At 32.9% G+C, this 23,650-nt stretch overlaps 1 protein-coding gene across 1 annotated transcript in view; it reads right to left on the minus strand.

Annotated features, from left to right (window-relative positions):
• Positions 1-23,650, minus strand: part of RFX6 (regulatory factor X6) — a 65,508-nt gene that overhangs the window by 24,306 nt on the left and 17,552 nt on the right. The window contains exons 5-9 of the mRNA XM_003769394.4: positions 18,612-18,689; positions 15,590-15,617; positions 8,044-8,151; positions 2,449-2,526; positions 2,241-2,354 (exon numbers count right to left, since the gene is read on the minus strand). Coding sequence (XP_003769442.2) covers positions 2,241-2,354; positions 2,449-2,526; positions 8,044-8,151; positions 15,590-15,617; positions 18,612-18,689 — 406 coding nt within the window. The remainder of the gene's footprint in view (positions 1-2,240; positions 2,355-2,448; positions 2,527-8,043; positions 8,152-15,589; positions 15,618-18,611; positions 18,690-23,650) is intronic.

Here is a 23,650-nt window from a genome sequence, read left to right on the forward strand (position 1 = left end):
CAAGACAGAATAGTCAACTAGCAATCTAGTGTTTGACAAACCCAAAGATCCTAACTTTTGGGATAAGAATTCATTATTTGACAAAAACTGCTGAGATAACTGGAAATTAGTATGGCAGAAATTAGGCATGGACCCACACTTAATACTGTATACCAAGATAAGATCAAAATGGGTCCATGATTTAGGCATAAAGAACGAGATTATAGATAAATTAGAGGAACATAGGATAGTTTATCTCTCAGACCTGTGGAGGAGGAAGAAATTTGTGACCAAAGATGAACTAGAGACCATTATTGATCACAAAATAGAAAATTTTGATTACATCAAATTAAAAAGCTTTTGTACAAACAAAACTAATGCAAACAAGATTAGAAGGGAAGCAACAAACTGGGAAAACATGTTCACAGTTAAAGGTTCTGATAAAGGCCTTATTTCCAAAATATATAGAGAATTGACTCTAATTTATAAGAAATCAAGCCATTCTCCAATTGATAAATGGCCAAAGGATACAAACAGACAATTTTCAAATGATGAAATTGAAACTATTATCACTCATATGAAAGAGTGTTCCAAATCACTATTAATCAGAGAGATGCAAATTAAGACAACTCTGAGATACCACTACACAGCTGTCAGATTGGCTAAGATGACAGGAAAAAATAACGACGAATGTTGGAGAGGATGCAGGAAAACTGGGACACTGATGCATTGTTGGTGGAGTTGTGAACGAATCCAACCATTCTGGAACTCCATTTCCTTATCCATAACATGGGATAATATCTGTACTCCCTACCCCCCACAAGGTTGTGGTGAAGAAAGTATTTGGTAAATTTTTAAAGCACTATAGAAATGTAACATTATGAAGGAGCCAATTCTACAGGCCTTCCATCATTTTAAGCATCAGGTGCTAGAACTTGAGGCTTCCTTGAATTGCTGCCCAGTCCCTGGATTCTCCATTTGGGAACCAAGGACTAGGAGAAGAGACATGCAGATGCATTGGCCTATAGCTCTACTTTCTATTCAGATCTCTCAGCAGCCAATCTAAAGTTCATAACCCAGTTTGTCTTTCAACTTATCCCCAATGCTGTGGCTTGAGTTTGCAGAGTAAGTGGTCCAAGAAGCAAACATTTAAGGGTGAGCCTAAGACTCAAGCACTATAATTCTTTATTTGTCTTCTGAAGCTACTTAAGCTTTAGTTTTGATTAATGGCTTGTTTTTTACATTAGAAATGATGAACTATTCTTTATACCTGTTGTTACAGCTTGAACTCGGGAGAACACTGCATCTGCCCAATCCTCTTAGGTGATAATTGTTTCATTCCTTGATTGGGAGGAAAGAGGTTGAACAGGATACTATGATTCTGCCCCTAAGTTTCTCTCCTTCCTGCATCTGCAACTAAGTCACTATAAAGATAAGTACATTTTCTAACAGTTTTGCCACTCTTTTAGCTTGAAGTTCTCTTGATTCCAATTTATTTTGTAAAGAGCTGATTTTTTTGGCAATGTAAGTCTTAAACTAACCAAGCAAAATCTGATGATATTTACACAGTGGGCTGGTTCTCCCCACACTTTTATGTCCATTCACTGTGACTGAGAATGAAATTAGTTATGGATCCTTCTTGACCATTTCCTCTCCACCAGAAAAGCTTCCATGTATGCTACCTCATTTAGTGTTTGGCTAGGAGACTGAGGCTCTTGTCTTTCCATAAGAATCCATGATTGATGAATCTTTTGTAGATGCCCAAAATCTTTTATTTCAGTTGAAACAACATGCTAGGAGCTTTTTTATTAAAATCAGGGGCCTTTTCTATTATACCTAATCTTTTGTTTTGAAGGCTGCATTTGAAGCCAATGGAAAATAAGATGCTCAAAGGAATTTCCATAATTGCACCTAATTCTTTTTTGCAAATATCATAAACTTATCCAGTAAAATATCTAAATGGTTTTCTTTAGACTATAATCTAATAATAATAATGATAAATTTAAAAAAAAACAGAAGTTGCATCTCTTCAATTGTTAATGCTAAGTGATAGATTAGACTAGTTTTGTAAAAAATAAAAATCCTTTGAAAATCAAATAAAAATTAATTTGCCAGCACCTCTTCAGCCTGAGGGATTTTTGTTATTTTTATACTCAAATGTAAAATTTATAGAAAACATTTCCCATAAGGTAATCCAATAAGAAGTTGTTTTTTTAAGTGCACATTACATGTAGAAAATATTAATATGTGATGAGGCTCACCTTATAAAGAATTGAGTCACAAACACAAAAAATGTCAATGATAACAGGGTTTTCAAGTAGTGGAAGAAGATGATCAGGCATTCCTTGCCAAAAATGTAGTAAAAAATGTTGAATCTGTTGGTGGGAGAAAGGGTAAAAGTAATTAATTTCTTCACTCTACATGAGCACACATATAATATAAAAAGAAAATGTTTGTGATCACCCTTACCTCTTCAAAGTTTCCATTAATTGCATTATCCAGAATACACTGACAGTGAGTTTTGTACATCATAATGAGAGTGTCTACCTATTCAAAGAAGTGAAATATTAAGCAAAAAAAAATTTTAATTTCTTTTTAATGTTAAAGGAACTCAAATAATTCTGTCTTATCAGATGGGACAGTTGGCAAAAAAAAATAACATTAATATAATGATGAAATTACTTTTTAACCTAAAGTAAAATGAAGTGAAATTCCAAGCATATATACATAAAGTCCCCCTCTCCACTTCTAAATCAATAATCTAGTAGTTTGACCCTATAAATGTTAGCTTCTTATTTTAACCACCTGATTTCATTAGTGTGTGTATTCCCTGCACCAACACAATTTACCATCCCTGTATAATTAATAGATGGTCTTCAAGGATTGTTGTGGCTAAAATATTAATCACTTTGCAATCAGCGCTTAAATAAAGGTCTCCAAAGTGAGACATTTCATATATAAGATGTTTATTCTATTCTTAACTCCTGAAAACATCAATTTTCTCATGAGTTAAATAGAGCTAATAAATTTCACCAGTCATGTTAATATTTGTTGTTTTCTGAAAAAAAATTAGGATATAGAAAGATTCTTAAAAATTGATGAAAGTGATAGATTTTGAAAAGATCTTAGAACTGGTCTAGTTCATCCCCTTCATTTCACACATGAGGAAATAGGATCAAGTAATTAAAGTGACTTGGTCAAACACATATAGGTAATGAGGGAAAGGGTTAGGATTTGATGACAAGCTGACTCCAAATCCAGCATTCAGCCTAATTCCTTCAAATACAAATTATCATAATTGTTATTTTTTTTGCCATGGATTCAATATCAATAACTCATTTATTCATTTTCAAATTTTATAAAAACTTTGGACCATGACTGCCATTTCACAATTACCATGATTTTGCTTGATATGACTGAAAACAGACAGTATCATTTTCAAACCAAAAGCTAAAGCAAAACTTTTTTTAAAATTAAAGTTAGTGAAAGCAGAGATGGATTAGGTTAGGAGGGGTAACTGCCTTGGATTAATGTACTAAGTTATTTAGAGGTAAAAAAGCTGTCAGAAGCTTCTCTGTTCAATGCTGTTCACTGGAGCCACTTTCTAGCTTTTTTAGAAACTAGAATTTAGAATTTTTTTATTTTTTGATAAATCAAAAAATAGATAGGATTTTTTTGATCCTATCTAACCCTGACTCTAAAAAAGCTATAGGTAGTGGGAGAAAGAATGATGAAGTCCTCAAATTCAATCCCACCTCATCCCATTCTCATCAAAACAAGCAGGCAGCTGGAATAGGGACACAGAGACAATGAAATGGCTTTTTTCAAGAGTTAGAGTCAGGGTCCCCAGCTGCCTACTAAATAGAAGCAGAAGGTTGTTCATGATAATGCTAGCTTAGTTCTGCTCTGTCATCTTACAAATGGATGTTTCAATGTTTACATGAATTTATAACAGCAGCAAATTCTCCCAATCTGTTTTTGAGTTTATAAGGAAAGGAACTCCTCAGAAATGAAAAAATGAGATGGAGATGCTAAAATAAATTGCTAGTATATGTTTCTTTTTCAATAATACCTGTCTCAATGAATTGTTATAAAGAGCAAATAAAATGTATGTGTATTTCTTTCCTTCCTTCTATCCCTCTTTATATGTATGTTTATGGCCTGATTTCAGGGAATTTCTCCCATCCTTGCAGGTTAGCAATTTATTCCATAATGTAACATTAAAAGAGTTTATAGCCTGCGTCACTGGAATGTTAAGTAACTTACTCATATAGCTTGTATCTGTCAGAGGCAACCTTAAGGCCAACGATCTACTATACTACCAGATCTCTGCCATGAAAATATATATATATATACACATATATTATATGAACAGGGATGCATAATGCATATTTACACATATGCATGTGTGTATGGCTGAGTATGTGTTATGACACCACTATTTCCATATATGAAGGAAAGTCAACTAAAAAGGGAAACCCCAATATAACAAATAAATCTATTTGTCCAAGATGCTAATCTCAAAGAACAGGCTTTCCCAGCTAGGTCGTCTAGCTTTGTTTGCTACAATTTGTCCAGAGACTGCCACATTGTTAATGCCAGTACCTCACAAAATCCAAAGTTGCAATGTCACTTTCAAACCAGAAATATAACAATCTTTAGGTAACAAAATTATTTTCAAACAGTTTATAGAATGATGAAAAAATTCCATTAAATTAAACAAATTGAGAGATATGAGGGGAATCATGTTAAAAGAATGATATCATAGGAAACAATCTAAGATTTGGTCTAAATGAAAAAAAAAATTCTAACTAAATGAAAAAATGAGGCTGAGAATCAGCCTGAAATAGTTCTTTTCAATTTAAATTGAGAGGCAAAAGAAGATCATAGAAAGTATAACTTAAGCTAGATGGGATGGGTGAGAAAATGACACCGTAAAAAGAAGAAAAAAATACTCAAATCTCATTTGGCTTCTGTTTATTCTGCTGTGAAAAATAATCATTGAACTAGAAAGGACAGAACAAAAGATAACTCATAGAAAATTGATACCTAACACATGTAGTGAGATATTAGAAAAAGCAGCAAAGAAGATTGGGGCTAGGACTGAGAAAACAGTACAAATCCCAATGCCATATTACCTTAGTATAGTAACTTCATCTCTCTTGATTTCAGTTTCCTTATCTATTAAATGAAGGAGTTGCACTAGATCCCAGCTTCTTAAACTATAGGTTGTGACCTCATATGGAGTCTTGTAACTGAATGTGGGGATTATGAAATTATGATTTATTATCAGTAAAGGGTTGACTTGTATACCTATTTTATATAACAGCAATCATGTAAAAATGTCTCTGGCAAAAAGAAGTCATGAGTGGAAAAAGTTCTAAGTCCTACACTAAACAACTTTCAAAGTATGTTCCAATTCTAAATCTATGATCCATTGATCCTTGATGAGTTTGTCACTAGGCCTGAATGAATTACTAGGACCCTTTCACTTATCTGAATGGCTAGGGATGCTAGAGGAATTACTATAGCATTGGAGAAGGACAAGTATTATCCCTATTTTCAAAAAATAAGGGAAGATAATGGAGTCTGCAAACTAAGGCTTGTGGTTTTAATTTCTTTCAAGGTAGTCTCTAAGGTTATATCTAACTGAGATTGTTTGATTTTGTGAGAATTATTTTTAATTCTTAATAAATAAAAGAATAGAATCCAACCAAAATTTAAAATTATTTTTACAATGTATCCATCTACTATTCATCTTTCTTGCCACTTCTACTTCTATGATATCTTTTCCTTTTGTCTTTTTTCCTATTCAGATAGCCATCCCTTAGTTCAAGCCCTCATAATCTCTCACCTAAATTAATGCAGTTCCTTCCTAATTGAAATCCCTAGCTCAAGCCTCTCTTTTCTCCAGTTCAAATGCCATACAGCTGAAAGAATAGTTTTTCCTTAACTATAATTCTGTGTCACTCTCCTAATCAATAAACTCCAGTGTTCTTTCTTGCTTAGAGAATAAAATATAAGCTCCTCTATGTGGCTTTTAAAGTCCTTTACAATCTAGTTCTAACCTCTCTCTCCACAGTTGGTATATATTATTTTCCTAATTTGTATTGTTCGGTTGTGTCCAAACTGTTCATGACCCCTTTTGGTATTTTCTTGGCAAAGATACTGAAGTGCTTTTCCATTTCCTTCTCCAGTTCATTTTACATATGAGGAAATGAGCAAGTAGGATTAAGTGACTTGCCCAGGATCATACAACTAGTAAGTATTTAAGGCAAGATTTGAACTCAGGAAGAAGAGTCTTCACTGTACTACCTACTTACACAACAGCCAAATCAAATTGACCTCTCTTTTCTTCACACATAACATTTCATTTTCTGCCTCTGTTCTTTTTCAATAGCAATACCCTGTGCTTAGAATTCCTCCTTCTTCACATTTATGTCACAGAATCCCTCAATTCCTTCAAGATTCATTAATTCTGCATACTTTCCCAATTTCCCAATTCCCCCAACTTCTGGTACCCACCCTCTCAACTAACTTGTACATCTCTATTTGTACCTTTTTTGGTATATATTCATATATATCATGGATATATAGTGGATAAAAAGTTAGCCCCAGAGCCACAAAGATCTCAATTTAAGTCTTACCTTTGTCACATACTGGCTGTGTGACCCTGCATAAATCATTTAATCTCTCATTACTTTAGATGATTCTCTAATACTATAAGTTACAAAAAAGGTGGTAACCTTCATTGATAAAAAATATTTCTTCATCAAAGAGTTGTCTATATAAATGAAATCACAAGTCTGATACTTATCCCTTATCCAATACTAACACATGCATATGTCTATTCCAATGAAATGTCAAGTCCTGAGAACAGTGATTCTGATTTTTTTTTTCCTTTAGGTTCCTGGTTGCCTATCTTTCAACACTGCTAATCTCCACATAACTCTCTATGATCTGGAATATTTTCTAAAGTTATCTGGAATTATGTTACCCATATTAATACTTCAGCAATAATTATTCAAGTATTTTCCAAAATTATAATAATAATAACTAGCCTTTATATGCACTATAAGGTTTGCAAAGTGTTTTGCTAATATTATCTCACCACTTGTAGCAACAAACCTGAATAGTAGTGTTATTATTATCTGATTCATTCACTTTAGTTAAAGAGAAAAATAAAACAAAACCAAAATAACCAGTCCAATGATACATGGCAGGGATTTTATAGATTTAGCAAGTAATGGAGGAGTGTCTCTGGCTACTATCTAAATGAAAAGCCTGGCTAGACAAATGATTTCAGTGACTCTAAAATGAGCAGTTGAGTTTTGAACTTACTATATAAGCATAGGAAAATCAAGTGTTTGTATTTACTACATATAGGTCTCTTCATTAAAAACTAGAGGGAAGGATGTGTGTGTGTGTGTGTGTGTGTGTGTGTGTGAATACATATATACATATATATGTATATTATGTATATATACACATGTATCTCAAATATAAGACTATCTAAGAGTTTTAAAGGTGAAAATTACCATTGAAAACATCTAATCTAACCTTCTCACTTCACCATTCTTTAAACTTGACAAGTTGATCTAGATGGAAAGCCATTTTTAAACATTTAATATATATTTTGTCACCCCATGGTTAGGTATTGAGAGTAAGAAAGTAAATAATTAAGCTAAAAGCTGTTAATCAACATTAGTAATAGCTTGCCCTTCCATAAATGAGTCAATTATATTCAAGTATATAAAATTCTGACAGCTTTCAGCAAGTGCTAAGATATACTCTGAGGACTGAGCCAGGGGACATGTATATCAATAATTAAATGAGGAATATTTCTAGAGAGAAAGATGGGAAGCAGTGAATGGCCGACAAAAATTGAACCTTACTTTCATTGGAATCAACTCAAAGAGGGAATAATGTAGAAGCTCAGTTGGGTGTGGCTTACTCTATAGGGAAGCAGGGGGGAAGACATAAGAGAATGAGAGGGGCTGATAGAAGGGAGAGCCAATTGAGAGAGCAGTGATCAGAAAATGAAGAAGTATTTCAGATCAATACCTTGTCTTTAGAAATGCATCCTTGGTACACAAGATGTTGTGCACTAGGGAACTCTGGAAGAAGTGTCCCAGTTTTTGAGCTGAGTGAATATTTTCGAGTGAAACCACCCTACAATTCAGAAATTAAAAATATATTATAAATCTACTTTTATATTCCTTACAGAGAATGAGTACTCAGTACATGTCCTTTGAATGAATGAAATCAGAAGAGAATATCAGTTATCAAGTAATTGGTTCAAAGGTTACATTAAATAAAATAGAAATACATATGTAGATATATATTACATATATATATATATATATATATATATATATATATATATATACACATACATACATATATATTTGTTTTCGCTGTCATCTCCAATATTGTAGAGGCAGAAGACTGTATCTACAGTTTGTCCAGAGCATAAAATGTATAGGCCAACAAACCTATTGTTTCTGTTGTTCAAACATCTATATATATTCAAAGTAACAAAATTCAATGAAAATATAAAAAGAAAAGAAAGATAAATACACAGTCATCTGGCTTTAATATATAGCAAATAAATTTTAATGAGTTCTCAGAACTTCACAGTTAGCTTAATATTAAAATTATGGAAGCTTCACTATGACTTCATTTACAGAAAGGAAGGGGATTGAGATTATTATTTTATTGTTATATTTATCGATAAGTCCCAGGTAAGAAAAATCCTTACTAATTCAGGTGGTAACTTCTCTCCAATTTTTCATTTTAAGGTATTATCTAGAACCCAGTTTCTTAAACTGTGGTTCACAACTCCATATGGGCATTTGTAATTGAATGGGGGGGGGAGTCATGAAATTATGATTTGTTATAAGTAAATGTTTGATTTGTATATATATTTTAAATTCCCATATAAGCAGGTTCATGTAAAAACTTCTCAAGTGAAAAGGGGTCACAAGAGGAAAAGTTTAAGCCCTGATATAAAACACCAAGAGATTAAACCCAGGCTCACATAGCCAACATGTATCAAAGGCAAGACCTGAAACCAGATCTTCCTGATTTCAAGCTTTTCTATCTACTACATCAAATCACTCCTTTCTAAAGAATATTACTTCTGGAAAGGACTTTAGACATCATCACTTCCCCTTCCTATTTCCCATGCAGCCCACAGATGTTAAGAAACTTGACAAAGATTACATGGTTAGTTAGTGACAGTATTAGATTCCAATTTCCTTACTCCTAGTCTAGTGTTCTCTAGAACTTTTTATTTTTTTATTTCTGTAATTTAATTTTCATCCAATTTAGAAGAGACACAGAGACACAGAGAGATCTAACTATTCACGTAGGTGTTTATATATATATATATATATATATATAATATATTATATTATATATATATTATATATTACATTATTTTGGGTATAATCAGTGAAATTGACATCTGGTTAATAACTAGTAAAAATTATATGGGACTACGAAGTATAGATATGTGTATACACATTTACATATATACACATATGTGTGTGTTCACACATATACACTGAATCATAAGGAAATAACATTTAGGAAAACATAGACTCTATTTTATTCATTATCAATGTGATCTTTGACAAACCACTTTATTTCTTTATTTCTCATTTATAAAATGAGGAGGCCAAGCAATATGAGCTTCAAATAGAAATGCCACCAGATTTATTAACACTAGAAAATCACGAGTCGAAAATACACACTTAGATTCACATAAAGCACAAACCCTGAAGATCATCTGTCTGTACTCCATTCATGTTTAATCAAGAAAAGCCCATCAAAATGTATTCTCCAGGTATACCATGCAGTATCAATCACAGTCCTAGTCATAATCATCAGGAAATTATTTTTGGCAAGAATAATTATAGGATTCTATATTTGACGATGAAAGAGTCCTTAGACGTCATGTAGTTCAACGCCTCTCATTTTACAGATTAAGAAACTAAGATTTATAGACAATAAAAAGTAAAAGACTTGTTCAACATCATTCAGGTAATAGAAGGAAGAGTGAGAACAAATCCCGTGTCCTCTGACTTTAGTTAAACCCCGATCTCATTACATTGTACTACACAACCTATAGGTATTAGTAGCTTCCTATTAAAACAATTTCATCCTTTATTTCATCCCATCTTTGCACATTTGTTTCAAGATTTTTTGTGCCATATTTATGACCTTTGCTGTTCCCATGCAAAAGATTTATTATTACCTATGAAGAGGTGACATTCTTCCTTGCCTTATAGATACCCTCTGTTCCATGAAAGCAAATAAGATGAAGCCTAAAGACTGGGTAGAGAAAATGTGGGCTCTAAAATGTCTTGTGGCTTGAAAATACTTACCTGATAAAGACCAGGACAATGTTTTAATATGGGTACATGTTCAATCATTTAAAAATAATTCATAAAAAGAAAATAAAATGGATGTATTTTTCAGGAGAAAAAACATTTTTTCACCTATTTACACATTCTGTTATCTGAAATAGTTGAAAAAAATGGTTGATCAGTATTCTCATTATTGAGTTGTCATACTCACCTTAATGGTTGGCAAATTTGCAAAGAATTAGAATACAATGAAATGCACTTAATACCAAGCCAACTATTAATGCAATTTAATCCTTTCTTTCTGAATCAGAATGCACTTTTGGAACTTGCTATAACTTATGGTCAATAATGTGAACATCAGTTATCAATGCACTGAGAAGGAATGGAAATAACAGTTAATAGCAAGAAACTCTGGATAAGGAAATTCCTTTAGGGGGAATTGGGGGTGTCTTCTCTGCAATTTACAATCTTATTTGCCTATGCTAATGGGAAATGAATTAACTTGCCCACTATGTGTCAGAAGCAGGACTTGAACTCAGTTTTTCATAGCTTCAAAAGTGACTTTTCATCCACTCCGCCATGGAACAAGAAAAAGTAGGACAAAATATGTAATGTCAATTAATAGGGAAACTATTCATAGAATCCATAGGATTTAAACCTGGAAAAGACTTTAGAGATTGCCTAGTTCAATATCCTTGTTTTACAGAAGAGAAAACTTAAGCCAATAGAAGTCCATCCAGTGACATTCTCAAAGTCATACAGCAAATAAGCAGTAGACCTGAAATTCAAACCCAGGCCTTTTTCACTCCACATCTAAATTTTTTTCCACTGCAAAATATTGATTATCCATGGCTAACTTAAATTTTCAGAAAACCATCTTTTCTCCTTAACAACTTTTCCCCTAATAACGACATTTAGCAAAATAAAATGATTGAGTGCATTATTTCTAAGAAATGCTTCACCTCATTTTAATGAATATATCATTCTATAAATTCAAAAATCATGTGAATAAATTATAGTTTTGTTCCAAAGTGATGCACTTTTATTCTAAATAGGTAGAGATGGAAATCAATGAAAAAGAAACCTAAAAAATATAGCTTGAGTGAGGGGAGGGGAAGCAAATAGGAGAGATCACTTGGGAACATTTCTACAATGGGGTAAGACAAAAAAAGTTTTACCAATAAAATAATAATAAAAAGCTAGAATGCAATGCTAAAAGAAAACCAGAACTGGGAAGCAAGAAATGTGGGTTTCTAAAAGAACCAGAAGGCTGTTCTTTTGTTTTCTATATAAGGAGGTACCAAGTCATTGATTAGAGAGATGCCTCCTTGCTTACCTAGTGAAGTGACATTTGGACTGTTGTGTTGAGCCTTAAGCATCTCATTACCAAAAGTTGTAAGGAAAGAAAAACAGAATGAGCCTAGAGAAGAGAAACAAATATGATTAGAGGGAGGGAGGGGCTCATTTATGAGGGAAGATTAAAGGAGCTAAATCTATATAGCTCAACTAAGTGATGACTAAGGGAGAATGTGATAACAGTCTACAAATATTTGACAAGCACACTGAGATGGGGGATGCACTATTTGGCTTGATGTAGAGTTGTTAAACTGGCCATACAAGGATGAAGTCAAAGAGGAAAATTTGAAGGGAAAATATGACTGAAAAAGATGAAATCATGGGATTTTGCTAGAGCAAATGACAGCTGCATTATTTGGAATATTTAATATAAATCTGAGCCAAAAACTAGAAAACACATTGTTTATGGCCAATCTTGCTCTGGCTATGATTTTTTAAAAACTTCATTTTATACATTGATCCTACAGAAATTTTTCTGACAATTTTATTTTTTATCCTCTACATTGTGTTGACTTCAACCATATTTTGTCCATTGTAATTATATTTATTCTAGTTTTATTCTTGTATTTTATTATGAAGAGATAACCTTTTAAGGAGGCACTTTCTTATTTTTCTGATGACCCTGTTTCAATAAATTTGAATATTTTTGCTCTGATCAATGTTTTACAAAACTTCAAATATCTTACATCAGACAAAACCACTCAAAATGAATTGCTGTTTTACTCTTACAACTTCTAAATTCATAAGAAATAAGGCAATACTTTTACTCTGTACTTTCTGAATAGCCTCTTTAAAAAGTGTGATTATCATAGTAACTATCTCAAATGTCCTCATCTATAAAATGATGAAACTCTCCCTCCACATAGAAGCATTGTATATAAGGTGCTATTAATTAATTTAGCGTTAGTAGAAGCATTAGGAGTAGGAGTGGTAATATAGCAGTGGTAATATAGTAGTAGTAGCAGCTGTTATTATTATTTTATCCATAGAATCCTTCACAAAACTCAACTTGGAGCAGTGGATAGATGATCAAACTAAGGAGTCAAGGAGATTTAGGTTTCAGTTCTGCTTGTGACACATACTGGTTATAGTTAAGTATTATAGACCATAAGCCTTAACTTCTCAGTACTTCCAGCTATTCTCTAAAATCTTACAATTATAGAACAATAGCAGAGGGATTTTCTTTACCAAGAATTCCCTAACCTAATAAAATCTCAAATTCAGGGGGAAAGAAAGTTCTTTATGGTAGTTTTATAAGATATTTTTATAGATCTAGGTCCAATTATATCCAAATTTGCTTTTGTCAAAATTCAAAGGACTAAATCTCAAAAATGAAAGTTTAACAGTTTAACACTACTAAAAAAATAAAAATAAAAAAAGTCTTCCATTAATAAGCACTATATTGCTAATAAAATTGATCATCTTTAAAAGACTTTTGGTTTGATAGTTTCAGATAACACTTTGAGTATAATTTTGCTCATTTCTAACCATAATACTATATCCCATAATCTGGAGCAGAGGCTAATAATGAGAATTATCTATTTTTTCCTAAAATCAAGAAGATTGGAGAAAAGGTTTCTATAGATTAGCATGCTTAGAAGGTAATGAAACAAACATTTCAATCCTTGCTTTTTCAAAGTAAAAGAGTTAATCATGCTTACTGACATCCAGGACTAACTTCACCATGAATTCCAGGAATGTTGAACTTAACACCACAAGCTCCTTTCAAAATTGCCTCAATGATCCTAGGACTGTTAAGTCCCCAAATCAAAATGTCAAAAAAGATTATTTGGGGAATTCCTTTGTTTATTCATTTTAAAGCAAAGTCTTTAGTTTAATATGCTGTTAACTCAGGCTGATAGGTAACTTCTCACTATTCAAGAAAGGAGCATGAAAGAGGTAAACAATCTCCAAGTTTTAATTGAAATGAAACAATGCATATGGAAGCATTCTGTAAATAATCAAAATCCACACAAGCCTAATTTGTTTATCCCTTCTTCCCACCCCTACATTGAATCCTGTGTCACATATATATTTGGCATAGCCACTTCTTCCATCACTTTCTCCTTTGAAAACTAAATCTGATCTTAAATTCTGTTCAGTTCCACAAATTTAGATTATCTATTATGTGTAGAACATTGGGCTTGGCATAGGAAAGAAATGGGAAGATTAAGTAAGACAAGGACTCTGGACTGGTAGAGCTGAAAACAGTATTTGGAAAGTCCAGAACTCTGATTTCACTAATGTAGAATGCTTCCACTTTTCCACAGACACATCCCAATAATCACCTATATCATCGGTCTACTAATGGCACAGTGGCTTAGAGTCAGGAAGACCTGATGTCAAATCTGGCCTCTGATACTTGCTTTTTGACCTGATGTCCATCATTTAACTTCTGTTTGTCTCAGTTTCCTCAACTGTCAAATAGGGCTAATAACGATAGCATTTAGTTTGATGTAAAAAGTGCTCCCTCTTTTCCACTTATTTTCCACTTGTTACTTCAGAGAATTGCCTGGGACATTAAGAAATTAGCTGAGTTGCCAACACACAACTAGTACATCAGAGGTAGAACTTGAATCCAGGACTTCTTGACTCCAAAGCTGTTCATCCCATCCACTATGACATGCTGGATATCACATCCACACAGGATCAGAGCAGTCTTGATGAACGATTTTATTTTCTTAGACACAAAAGGAAAGACTACTGAATATTTAATATTGAAATGTCCTCTACTATTATTATCACTTTCTGTAAAATAGATAAAGCACTAAATTAAAAAAAAATTAAACTTAAAATCTGAATAGATGCAAACATTATGCTGTGTGAAATCCCATATTGAGTAATTTTTCCATTTTAACAATTGTTTATCAACAAAGTTTATTTCATTGATAAAAAAGGACAATCTGGGGAGCTTTATTATATAATGACCCATTAAATATATATATTTTTTTAAAAGCTTTGGTGAAAAGAAATTGGTTCCCTTCAGAGGGTTGGGGGTTCATTTCATTTGATTTTATTTTTTCAGATAACAGACTTGCATCATTTCACTATCCTAATGGGGTTTCATAATTCTCAGTTCTAGATTGGCTCAGGAACCACATTGCCACCCACTCTTAGTTCTACAGCACCTGTTTCTAATGGCTCTTTAACCTCAGGATAATGAGAGCATTATTATCTGCCTAATTAGCCATGCAGTCTCTAATGGCAGATTAACTGGTTTAGATAAAGATAGTTTGCTGATATGTTGTTCCACGGGAAAAATACTAACCAAAGAAAAGTGGTACAACATACCAGAGATAAGCAGCATTGGTGATTTTCAGTAATTATTTAAATGGACATTTTATGAGCACAATTTATATTCAACTTTGTTATTTTAAGGCTTTTCCTTTTGTTTTGGTGAGAATACACAGCGGCTTTGTTTTAAAAAATCTTTAAATATTTTATCTAAGATAGGGCTCTTAACCTTTGTGTGTATTGAACTCTTTGGCAGCCTAGTGAAGCCTATGAACTCCTTGCCCTCTTTACAGAATCATATTTTTTAATAATTATTGGAAAGGTTAAATTTCACTTTGAGGTAGTGAAAATGAAGTTTTCCATCCAGTTTCATGAATCCCTGAAAATTTATCCAGAAGTCCTTTGGTGTGTTATAAATTAAAGAAGCCCTGATCTAAAGTATAAATAATTAGAAGATTATCTCTGCAAGAGGTTGTGTAATTGAATCATGAAGCAAAACAAAATTTGCCCCCATAAAAGAAACTGAGGTTTTCTGTTGTCCAAAACACCAAGAATTTTTGAAATTCTGAATTATTTTATTATATATTGTTCAGAAACTAAGCTTTGTAGGAAAAATGTGAAATTCATTTAAAAGAAACAATGCTTACCTCATTCTTCAACTTGCTTCCAGAAAACCTTGAAAAATCAATACATTTTCCATTAGTCCCAAAAGAATATTATAGTTCTAGCATTAGGGAAAAATACTTAGAGAGCCTAGTGACTTCATGTCAAACCTGAGAAAATATACAAGGTCATACAGAAGTAGTTCTTTGAATATCTCCTTAAAAGGAGCCAAGCTCTTTTCCTTAATTTATTCAGAGACATATGATCAAAGAGACATTTGGGGAATCATTATGATGAGATGAGATTAATAGAAGTTGCATGAGGATTCAGGTATAGGAATCTCAAGAAACTTTTCACATGGTTCTAAGTAGTTTCTGAAAACAACAACACAAAAATTTCATAGATTATTTGCCATATCAAATGATAATACATAAATATTAACATATTACATGTTGGGGTTCAGGTCAAACTCCACTTCTTACCTGAGTTCTAGCTGCTAATGCCTCCCTCAAAATTAGGAATGGAGAGTTGGAACAAGCATTTAATAAGCACCTACTATGTGCCACACAATGTCCTAAGTCTTTACAAATATGATTATTTCACTTGGTTTTCACAACCTTTTAAGAGGAAACTGAACCAGGTTAAATGGCTTGCCTAAAATCACATAACTATTAATTGGCTGAGATTTGAACTCAGGTCTTCCTGGCTTTCAGGACGATAATCTTGTATTTGCTTAATTATACTTTTATGTGTCTATGTACAAGCTCCCAATGGAACCTCCAAGGAGCAGTGACTGCTTAATTAGTTGCAAAATATTGGAGCTAATACATAATTAGTTCTCAACAAATGCTTATCAATGTATCATTATAATGCATGAAAACACTAAAAATGAAAAGCTGAGCACTTGAAGCAATAACAAAATCAAACGTGTATTTTAATGAGCTATTCTTTACTTTCATTTTCATCATTTTTAGCATTAGAATTTTATTAATAATAATAATAAGTAATATATTGGATTTCAGTTGCACCTTTTCTCTGTAGAACTCAAAGAGCTTTCACATATGTATTATAGATGTTTTTATTGTTCTATTAATCAACAAGCATTTATTAAGAACCTACTATGTTCCAAGTGTTGTGCTAGCGGCCAGAGATACAAAAATAATTAAAATCATCTCTCAAGGAGTTTTCAATTATCCTCACAATGACCTTGAGAAGTATATATTTTCACCACTTTGAGACAAAAATGACATAGAGTGTGACAACCAACAAGTCACTAGCAGAGTCTGAAAAAAGCCCAGTTCTAATAATTCCAGTCTAAGATCCTTTCCATAAGATGTATTGCCTTCACTGCATTCATCCCTGTCTCTTTGGCAAGTGGATACTACATTTTAAGCATATTTAAATTTAATTTAATTTAATAACTTTTTATTTATTTTTATTAATTAATTTATTAAACAAATCAATAAACAGAAACCAGAAAATTAATTAAATAAATTAGAATTAAATTAAATTAAGCATATAAAATAAATATATTATTTATATACTTCCACTTGGCTACTTCTAAGATAAAGTCTTATTCTTATCAATATGAGTCAATTAGTAAACTGAAAAAACTGCAAAAAAATTGATTTTTATGGGTTTTTCTCCTCATAAGAAGTAAGTTTGCTCCTCAAAAGTTGTATTATAATACAGTCTCAGATACAAATCCCACCTTAGACATTCATGAATCCTGTGACCCTGGACAAATTCAGGTTACTTCTAAGAGCCTTGGTTTCCTCATTCATAAAATAAGGATAGCTGTTTTCCTCAGAGTTGTTATAAAGTAGGGGTAGGAACTAGACCTATGATTTCATTAATATAAGGAACTACATCATTAATTTAAGTGACTATTGATGAGGAAGTCCATTTACCACTTCCAATGGGTACCAATTTTTGAAATTTATAATTTTATAAATTGCCAAAGTAAGCAATTCTGAGAGGTTACTGAGAGGTTAAGTGTATAGGGTTATACAACTATCCCAGGCAGAACTTAAACCCAGGTTTTCCTGCTTCTGAATATAGTTCTCTGTTTACTCTGACATGCTGCCCTTTACCTCATGCTGTTACAAAGAAAGGTGCTTTAAAAACTTTAAGGAGCTATATACAAATTCAAATTTACTCATTCAAAAGCTGGGTATTATTCATTGGTGCTACTAGCTGCCCCGTCTATTTAATACTTCCCCTCCCTTAGGATCATCAAAACACAATTATTTAGCCCTAGAATTATGATAAGCTAGCAATATGTTCTGTTAGCTACATGTCCAACACTCTTTTCACTCCAGGCATACATAGTGATGAGAGGCAACATAGCATAGCAGACTGAGGGTCTTGGAATCAAGAAGTCTTCCATGTTAGTCTTGCCTTGTTTACATACATATTTTCTGTAAAGTCAATTTACCTCTCAGTAGCTCAAGCATTTCTCTAAAAATCAAAATTGAGGAATCTTTCCTCATCTACATGTGTCAAAGGGAGATCACAAGTCTGTGAAAAAAATGTATCAATTATTAGTGTTCGTCATGTTCAAAGCACTGTGCTAGTTGCTAGGGTACAAAGAGGAAGAATAAAACAATCTTTACTCTCAATAACTTTGGCTGAATCATAGCATGCAGAAGGGAGAATAAGGGCTAATGAAACTGGAAAGAGAAGTCAGCTTGTGGAAAGCTTTAGCTATCCTTTAAGCAAATATAATTTCTCCTCTTTTTATCACTGATATCTTTCAAATAAAAGATCTCAGACTAGCCGGCAAACATTGATTTAAATTGAATCCTGCTCCCCTCCTCTTTTTTTTTCATCTTTCTAAGAACCAGTTAGTTTCTAAATACTTTCTCAGCAATCCATCTTTTTAAGTGCCAAGGAGAGAGAATTTGACAAACACAAAGGTCTATATGAAGTTAAAAATCTCTCCTGAGATTTACAAGAAAACAAATTCAGTGAGTATAAATGGATAAAGAAGCATATTCAGGAGGCATCATTGCTAATTTGGAGAAAGACAAAAGCAAGCCAAAAGTATCACTGAACCATACATACCTTGTCAGACCCTTCCCAGAGTAGACAGAGTGATAATATGCACTGCTCTCTTTGATGCCGATTCCATAATAGTGATACCTGGGATGGAAAAGAAAAGAAACAACAGGGAGTTCAGCAACAATTTGGTGAAAGACCAACAAAAGAAAGCTCAATATAGTAAATATTAACCTTATTTCTAGATTTTCTTGTCATCATTTCATTAATCAATATATCAATGTGCTAATATAACTAATACAATACTTTCCCCAGAAGTTGATATTTAAATACCCAAACACAGAATATTTTGTAGGACTACTGAATCAGCATTTTTGCCTTCACCTTGGCTCTGTACTGTACCCCTATATTTGTGTTTTGGGCAATCTAAATTAAGGCTGGGGTTCTTCCACTGTAGAATTATCATATGTGAATGCCCTGAAGCTGCCAAGTCACAGGCTTAGCACCCCATGCTGTGTGATTTTGGGGACAGGGTGAGACATTTATACACATTGCAATGAGAAAAAAAGAAGGAAGGAAGGGAAGAAGGGAGGAAGGGATAAAGGAAAAGAAGGGAGGAAGAAAGGAAGACTGGAAGGAAGGAAGGAAGGAAGGAAGGAAGGAAGGAAGGAAGAAAGGAAGGAAGGAAGGAAGGAAAGAAAGGGAAGGAAGGAGGGAGAGAAGGAGGGAGAGAGAAAGGAAGGAAGGAAGGAACAAAGGAAGGAAGGAAGGAGGGAAGAAAGGAAAGAAGGAAGGAAGGAAGGGAGAGAGGGAGGAATGGAAGGAGGAAGGGAGGGAACAAGAGAGGGAGGGAGGAAGGAAGGAAGGAAGGAACATTAATTGAAAACTGCTTCATTCTAGAAAATGTGAAATTAAACAAAAATATAGAGGGGAAGAAAACATCATGACATGGAGAAATCACTGATATTTCAGGAGAATATATGTCATATGGTGGAACAGTAAAAGCTCTTCACTTTAAGGGAGGAAATAAAGACAAGCTTATTTTTCTGTAAAGCTCAGCTCAAATAGAATAGAAGAGGTTTTTTTCTATGCTGAAAATCAAGAACAGCAAACAATTAGAGAAGTGGCCATCAGAATGTGGACAAAAGTGTCAGATAGATAATGAACTCTTAGATGAATCATTATGTCCATGCGCATTAATCTCTTCCCAACTCTGGCCACATCTAATAACATCCTGTACATACAAGTAGATATGAGATCTTGATCCAAAGTGCCTACAAATATTAAATCATAGGTAATCTCAAATTTTGTGACACTTTTTCCAAGCTTAAATTTCTTGACTTCTATATCACTCCAGAGTTCTGAAAATAAGTTTTTCTATTCCTAATGTAGATTTCCGACACAAGCAATAAAAGTAACAATCTGTTTAGCTGTGATCTTTTAGTATCATCAATATCCTTCTCCAGAAATGACAACCATAATGATTTGCATTTACAGTTGTTCCATCTTGCAAGTTCCAAAAGTCCTTTACAAGTTGGTTAAATGCATTAAAATCACAGCAATCATTCCCTCCACCAAAAAGGTAATATGTTTGTAGCTTTGATAAAAGGTGATCACATCTGAATAACAATGGTATTATGTCCATGCTCAGTGCTCTCCAAGGAAGCATAGATTTAATTTAATGAAATTAGAACTTGAGAATAGAAAACTGTGATGATGATAAACACAATAAAATCATATAAAAATGGTTTCAGAACCCCTGTGAGTATGATTTTTGTCTGAAAGAAAAAATGATTTTAAGAGATCATTATGAAAAACTGAGGGGAATGAAGAAACAGTGGCTAAATGACTAAATTTTAAGAATAAATGTGAAATTTGAGAGGCCAGAGTATTTGATATAAATAGCCTCAGTTCCTCTGAAAAATATAACTCTTCAATTAGAAAAATAGAAGAGGCTAAGATTTGTTCCATGTTTATAGACAGAAAAGATTTTTATTTTTAAAAATTAAGATTTGTTTTTAAAACTGCAAGGATATAGAGAAGGAAAATTGAGAAATGTGAGTAAAAGACAAAGCTTAAGAAAACCTTAAACTACTGAACACATTGTTTATCAATAACAGAAAATAGTATGGAAAGAAATTGGCACAATTATGAAAATTGTACAGAAAGTAGTTGTCTTAGCAGATATGAACAAGAGAAAAACTAGAGAATATAAACAAAATCAGCAGGTTTTATAACAATAATGACCTAATTCACAAGGTATTTTGCAGGGATTTTTTTTCAGGTAGCCATCGCTATCAGAAAAACTAAATAAAAAAATATTATTTTCCTTTTTGTGATTTAACAATCAAGTATGAGGAATAAAATGCTATTTACAAGTAGGAAAGAATAAATAGAATAAGTCACCAATAAAAATAGATTTACATTCTAGTTTCAAATTCTTTGCAGATTCCTCAATATGCTATATTGTATACAAGAGACTATATGCACATGTATACAAGAGACATCTGTAGCTATGTAATAGCTATTTCTTGAAGAAAATGAATATTAAGTGATACCCAGCAAGCAAATATTGTCCTTTGTTTGTGATTGTTTTTTTCACCCCTTATCCCTAATATTTGATGACATCTTGAGTCAGCTTGAGACATCTCAAGGTGACACCTTGAGACTCTATACACACCATGTCTGGAACCCATTACCTCCTGAATTCTATCTTTGTTTTGTTCTACTTCTATTTCATCCTGCTATAGGAGACAGGGAGAAAAATTCACTAAAAGTGGACATTTTCAATGTTTCTCATGATGAACTCAAATAATCACAATTAAAGCTAATTATTGCTGAGAAAATATGATATTAAATCACATTTTCCAAATTGTTAACTTTTTGTTCATTTTTCCAGGTGTATTTGAAGGTAAGAAAAAATGCTCTCTCGATCCAGAAGCTCCATGTGACTTTGAAGAAGGCTGTTGTCACCTAATTTTATCTTGATGGGAAACATCTTTCTTTTTGTCTTGATCTGAACCTATGATTTCATTGGTGTGGGAAATTTCCCCATATGTAAATTGATAACTTGTCCATAACATCATATCAGAATATGACTAGGACATTGGGAGGTTAAGTAACTTGTTCAGGACTACATAAGCAATATGTGTCAGAGACATGGCTTGAACATGAAACTTAGTGATTCAAAGGAGGGTTCCTGGTCCACTGAAATACAGTTGCACCTCTTCTCTAGAGTACAACAAATATACCATGGCTCCTTGAGGCCAAGGACTGTAAATTTGTCTTCTTTGTAACTCTCTTGGTTCCATACTTAAAACCTGGAGCATAAGATATTTTTATTGAATTTAATTGAATTCATCTGGCATGATTGAGTCCAGCTAAAGATAATCTTACAGACTTCTATCACCTACATCTTCATGATTTGAACAAAATGTACCATGATTCTTTTTCTTTAAAAACAAATAAACATCAAGGTTACTTGTGAAGTAAAAGTACTCTCCAGTTATTTCAGCTTCAGTTGAAAATGAAGATGTCAGGTCTCAATCATGTATTATTCACACAGAGTTTGGCTCACTTCAACTGTATCCATCAATCACTGAAATTTAAAAATTGATCTGTGTGGATTGAATTTGAATTCTGGACTTTTGCACAGAAACATATCCAAAATCAGGCACCTAAAATAGCATATAATTGATACATGAATATTTAGATCTAGAAACTGTTAATAGAAATGAAAATTTGTACATAAATCCACATAAAAACTTAGATTATTTCATGCAGATCCTTTTTAGGAAATAGTAAAAATATAAATTGACCTCCAAGATGTTGTGTTGATTTTCAGTGGAACGTCTGTGAAAACATATGAACCAGAATTGTCACTGAGGAGAAGCTTGGATGGTTTGGGATCTGCACCATTAGAGAGAATCTTTAAAGCAAGGGAGTAGTCTAGAAAAAACTGTCTCTTTTTAGAAGAGCTGCAAGTAATGCGGAAAGAGGATTCCACAGTAATTATTATTTATTGCATGCTAATAAAGGTGCCAAATTGATTTTCAGTTAATGAGCTGGTGCTTATCAAAACCGGAAGTAGGATTTGCCTCTTTACTGGAAAACCAATAAATTTTCTTGTCTAGCTCATTACTATAGGCCCATGTTATATCCTGCATGTACAATTTAAAATACAACTCTTCTGAGTAAAGATTCCAGTGTCTAAGAATGCTTCCATCCTTTGTTACCAGCTTTTATTTTTAAAAAGAAGATAATAAAATCTTTTAAAGTCCTGAAATTAACCAGAGGCAGTTCCATTCTGCAAAGATTGTCTGCCCAAGATAAGACAAATTAGGACAGTCAATTTAGATTATTTAAATCATTGGTCATATATTCGCAATGTTAGAACAGGAAGGGAAAGAGAAAAATAGCTAGTTTAACCCCTTTATTTTTTAGAGAAAGAAAACTAAGAAACAGAAAATTCAGGCTCCAATCCAGTGCTTTTTCTCACTATGCCAATAACTTCTTAAACAAAGAGGGTCTGTATTTTTTCATAAAAAGTGAAGACAGGTTACTTTATACATGTACTTTAGATAAGGAAAAATAATAATGAGACATAAATGGCTTTTTTGAACTTTTTTTGAAGCTTTAAAATGCAAGGATTTTTTTTTAGAAAAATAAATGAAATTATTGAATCTAAATTTTGCTCTTTTGATTAAAAACTGAATCTGATAACTTTTTAAAATTTTCTTAAGAACTTGGAAGTGCCACAATATTTCTTTTCCTTTCTAATCAGTACGTAGGTTTCCTGTAACATATGCTCACATAGAGTTAGTGGCCCTGATTTCTGTTTACACTCTACAAATGATAACTGATAAGGAAATGATGGGATTAAGCTGTTTGAGGGACTTGCAATAACTTGTTATGATAAGGCCAGCTGCCATATCAGTTTTATTAACCCACTAAATCACTGCTAATAAATAAGATAATAGCGTTTATTCATTGTGTCAGAAAGTTAGGTCTTGCCTGACAAAGGTCAAAAGAAATTAAAATGTAATCTTCAATTAATCTATTGTCTGCCTTTAATCTGTAGAATGGACCCATTTGCTGACAAGAAT

The sequence above is a fragment of the Sarcophilus harrisii genome, chromosome 4, assembly GCF_902635505.1.
Source record: "Sarcophilus harrisii chromosome 4, mSarHar1.11, whole genome shotgun sequence".
Lineage (NCBI taxonomy): Eukaryota > Metazoa > Chordata > Mammalia > Dasyuromorphia > Dasyuridae > Sarcophilus > Sarcophilus harrisii.